Source organism: Peromyscus maniculatus, chromosome 5, assembly GCF_049852395.1.
Source record: "Peromyscus maniculatus bairdii isolate BWxNUB_F1_BW_parent chromosome 5, HU_Pman_BW_mat_3.1, whole genome shotgun sequence".
NCBI classification, from domain to species: Eukaryota; Metazoa; Chordata; class Mammalia; order Rodentia; family Cricetidae; genus Peromyscus; species Peromyscus maniculatus.
Window position 1 is genome coordinate 103,514,317 of NC_134856.1, and position 2,991 is coordinate 103,517,307.

The window sequence follows — 2,991 nt, forward strand, 5'->3', positions numbered from 1 at the left end:
GCCAATTATGGCTTACTATTACTGAGTTCTAGTTTTCCCCATTGTCTAGGCTGTATTTTTTTTTTTTTTACAGTATTATGGGAAGCTTACCAGAGATGACCACTCATTCACAGCCTATAGCCAAATGATGTCTTTATTCAGCTAGCTGGGACCATACCCAAGTGTTCTTGGGACCTAGGTACGGCCCGTCGAGTCCAGAACGTGATGTTTTTAAGGGCAGAGACCTCATCGAGGCATCTCCTTAGGCAGCTGCAGTGGGGACTTTGCAGAGTAAGCAGTTTGAAGGAGCAGTTTAACAGAAGCTAAGATAAGCGGCTGGTCACCCGAGGGGGATTCCGCACAAACAAACAGCTAAGACAAAGAGTTATCTGTAGAAGATTCCGCATAAACAAGGAGTTCCAACAAAGGTTAGGTAAGTTAGATAGGACATCCTGACCTTTAATTCCTAGAACAGAGGTGGGTACTGTTTCCTGGGATACCCCCAGGAGATCACATTCTGCTTACACCTGGAAATGGCCTCAGCAGGAATTTAAGATGGAGGAACTCATGCACTATCTTGGGCCCATCACGGCAGTTGTTTTGTTCGAATTAGGGTCGAAATAAAGTTTATCATCTTTATCAGCACCTGGCTGATCCGTCTATTGAGTTCCTTTTAACTGACGACAGTCTGCCTTTCTCAGGTTAGGGAGTCTCTGCATCTTACACTTGTGCCTGCTGGTAGGTCAGGGCTGCAGAGAAAACAGGAAGGAATGAAGCAGGAACGGAATGTCCCTGAGGCTGGAGACTAGAGAGTTTCTGGAAGTGCACAGAGGCAACTTGGATGCTTGTCACATGCAAGCTTTGTTGCCGAAGAAGAGCTCAGAAGAGTCGGGACTCTAGTTATTTGGGCAGGTGCCATAGCGCGGCTGCACTGGCGCTTTACTGCTTACAGTGTGTTATGAAGTGGCGGGAAGTGGGTGGGGGGCGTCTAAAGTCAGGGTCTGGATGATTTTCTCTCAGGTAGTTTGGCCTGGAGAGGGAGGACAGAGAGCAGCAGGAAGAGGGCAGGACCAGGGGTAGGCATACTCTCCAGACAAGTGAGTGCCCTGCTTTTTTCGTGGTTTCTAAGAGGTACCAAATTTCCTACCATGTTTCACCTTTGCATTCTGCCCAATGTACTTCCCAACCGAATTTTCGTGTCAGCATTGTGACAACTATGAAGGCAAGCTGTAGATTGGAAAGAATCAAAGATTCCTGGTAACTTACTTTGCAAAATACCACTACATCCCGGGCTTAAACCTCCACTCCTGTAGGACTCAGGGGCTATAATCCTTTCCTCAACAATTATCCCTTAAGCGGAGGTACTGATAGAGTCACTAATGAGTTAATTCGAATAGAACCACTGAGAAGAGCATCCTAGATGGCCCAGGAAGTGGCTTGGGTTCCCATGTTTCCTGTGCTCCAGCCAGTGTCTGGATGTAGTTTATTTGCCCTGGGGCATTCGTTGAGAATATTTATTGTGGGGTTAGGGTGGGGTGCAGAGGAGGACTCTGCAAAGGCAAGGATTTTTGGAGAAGCCTGTGCAGCTGTGCCTCTGGGTGTCCCGGGGAATAGGGGGAGGAGACAGGTCCATACTGAGTTCCCATCTTCCGAGAATCCTCTGAGGATCCACAGCTTGCAACTAGCGTGAGCCTAGGCTTAGCACAGAATGGCTAGAGAGCCGGGAGTGAGTGCAGCCCTAAACGCTCGATCTGCCCAAGAGGGGACTGGGCTTCTGGTGGTGAAGGTGGAACAGGAAGAGGCCTCCCCCTTGGCAGAGGAGGCCAGTTGGCTGGGCAGCCCTGAGCCCGACCGCTCCCGCCAGCGCTTCCGCGCTTTCCGCTACCCCGAGGCCGCTGGGCCCCGGCAGGCCCTGAGCCGGCTCCGGGAGCTCTGCAGACAGTGGCTGCGGCCAGATATGCACAGCAAGGAGCAGATCCTGGAGCTGCTGGTGCTGGAGCAGTTCCTGACCATCCTGCCAGGGGAGCTGCAGGCCTGGGTGCGCGAGCAGCACCCGGACAGCGGGGAGGAGGTGGTGGCGCTGCTGGAGTACTTGGAGAGGCAGCTGGACGAGACACCTCCACAGGTAGAAGGAACAGGCTTAGGGTCTGAGCCCTGTGCTCTGTGCCTTCCAGAAACCTCAAGCAAGATCCGAGGGAGGCATTGCTTAGAGCCCGAGAAGTCTCAGTCTGAACTGGGAACCTGAGGCAACCAGCGAAGTGACCTGGACCCCTCAGAATAGTTAAGAGCACAGAGGAAAGCACGAGGATTGGGAAGAGCGCAGTCCCAGTGAAGCTCGGTAGAATGTGTTGAGCGGAGTGGTGACCGGTTAGATATGCACTTCTTAGCTCGTGTGCTGAGTAAGACCCAAGGACAGGGCAGAGCAAGCGAAACTAGGCACACTCGACTCTGTAGTTTTCTTGGTTTGTCACGTGACAGCATCTTGCGTGCTGTGGTGCTTCTGCCGCCTTGCTTTGTCCTTCTCGTTGACAGTGGAGGGAAAGTCCAGTTTTCTTAGCATCTAGAAAGGTTTTTCCTGTCCAAATTCATGGACCCATGGTAGAAAATGGGCTGGTTTTAACCTCTACCTTCTGGCCTTAAAATATCTTTTTTTTTTTCAATTTTATGCACATCAACAATGTGTCTCCATCATATTTGCCACCAACCCCTCCCCCCTCCAGTTTCCCCCAGCCATCATGTGTCCACTTCCCCACTTCATACAACTGTCAACTTTATAACCTAAGTCCAGTTAGTGCCACTAGCTGGAATGTTGTTTGATCTTGTCCAGGAACTGATCATGTTGTTTGATCTTGTCCAGGCGACCAGAGCTAGAGTGAGTTCCTGGGCCAGTAACTATGTCTTTCCCAGGAAGTACCATTTTGCAGTACTCTTCTCCATCCCAGGTCCTTTGTTCTTCCTGCCCTACCTTCCTTGATGTTTCCTGAACCCTGGGGACTAGGGGTTGATGTAGAT

At 50.9% G+C, this 2,991-nt stretch overlaps 1 protein-coding gene across 1 annotated transcript in view; it reads left to right on the forward strand.

Moving 5' to 3' along the window:
- The first annotated feature begins 1,347 nt into the window (after positions 1–1,347).
- Positions 1,348–2,991, forward strand: part of LOC102909838 (zinc finger protein with KRAB and SCAN domains 4-like) — a 13,328-nt gene continuing 11,684 nt past the window's right edge. Inside the window, exon 1 of the mRNA XM_006988880.4 lies at positions 1,348–2,104. Within this exon, the coding sequence (XP_006988942.1) occupies positions 1,688–2,104 (417 nt within the window). The 5' untranslated portion in view covers positions 1,348–1,687. The remainder of the gene's footprint in view (positions 2,105–2,991) is intronic.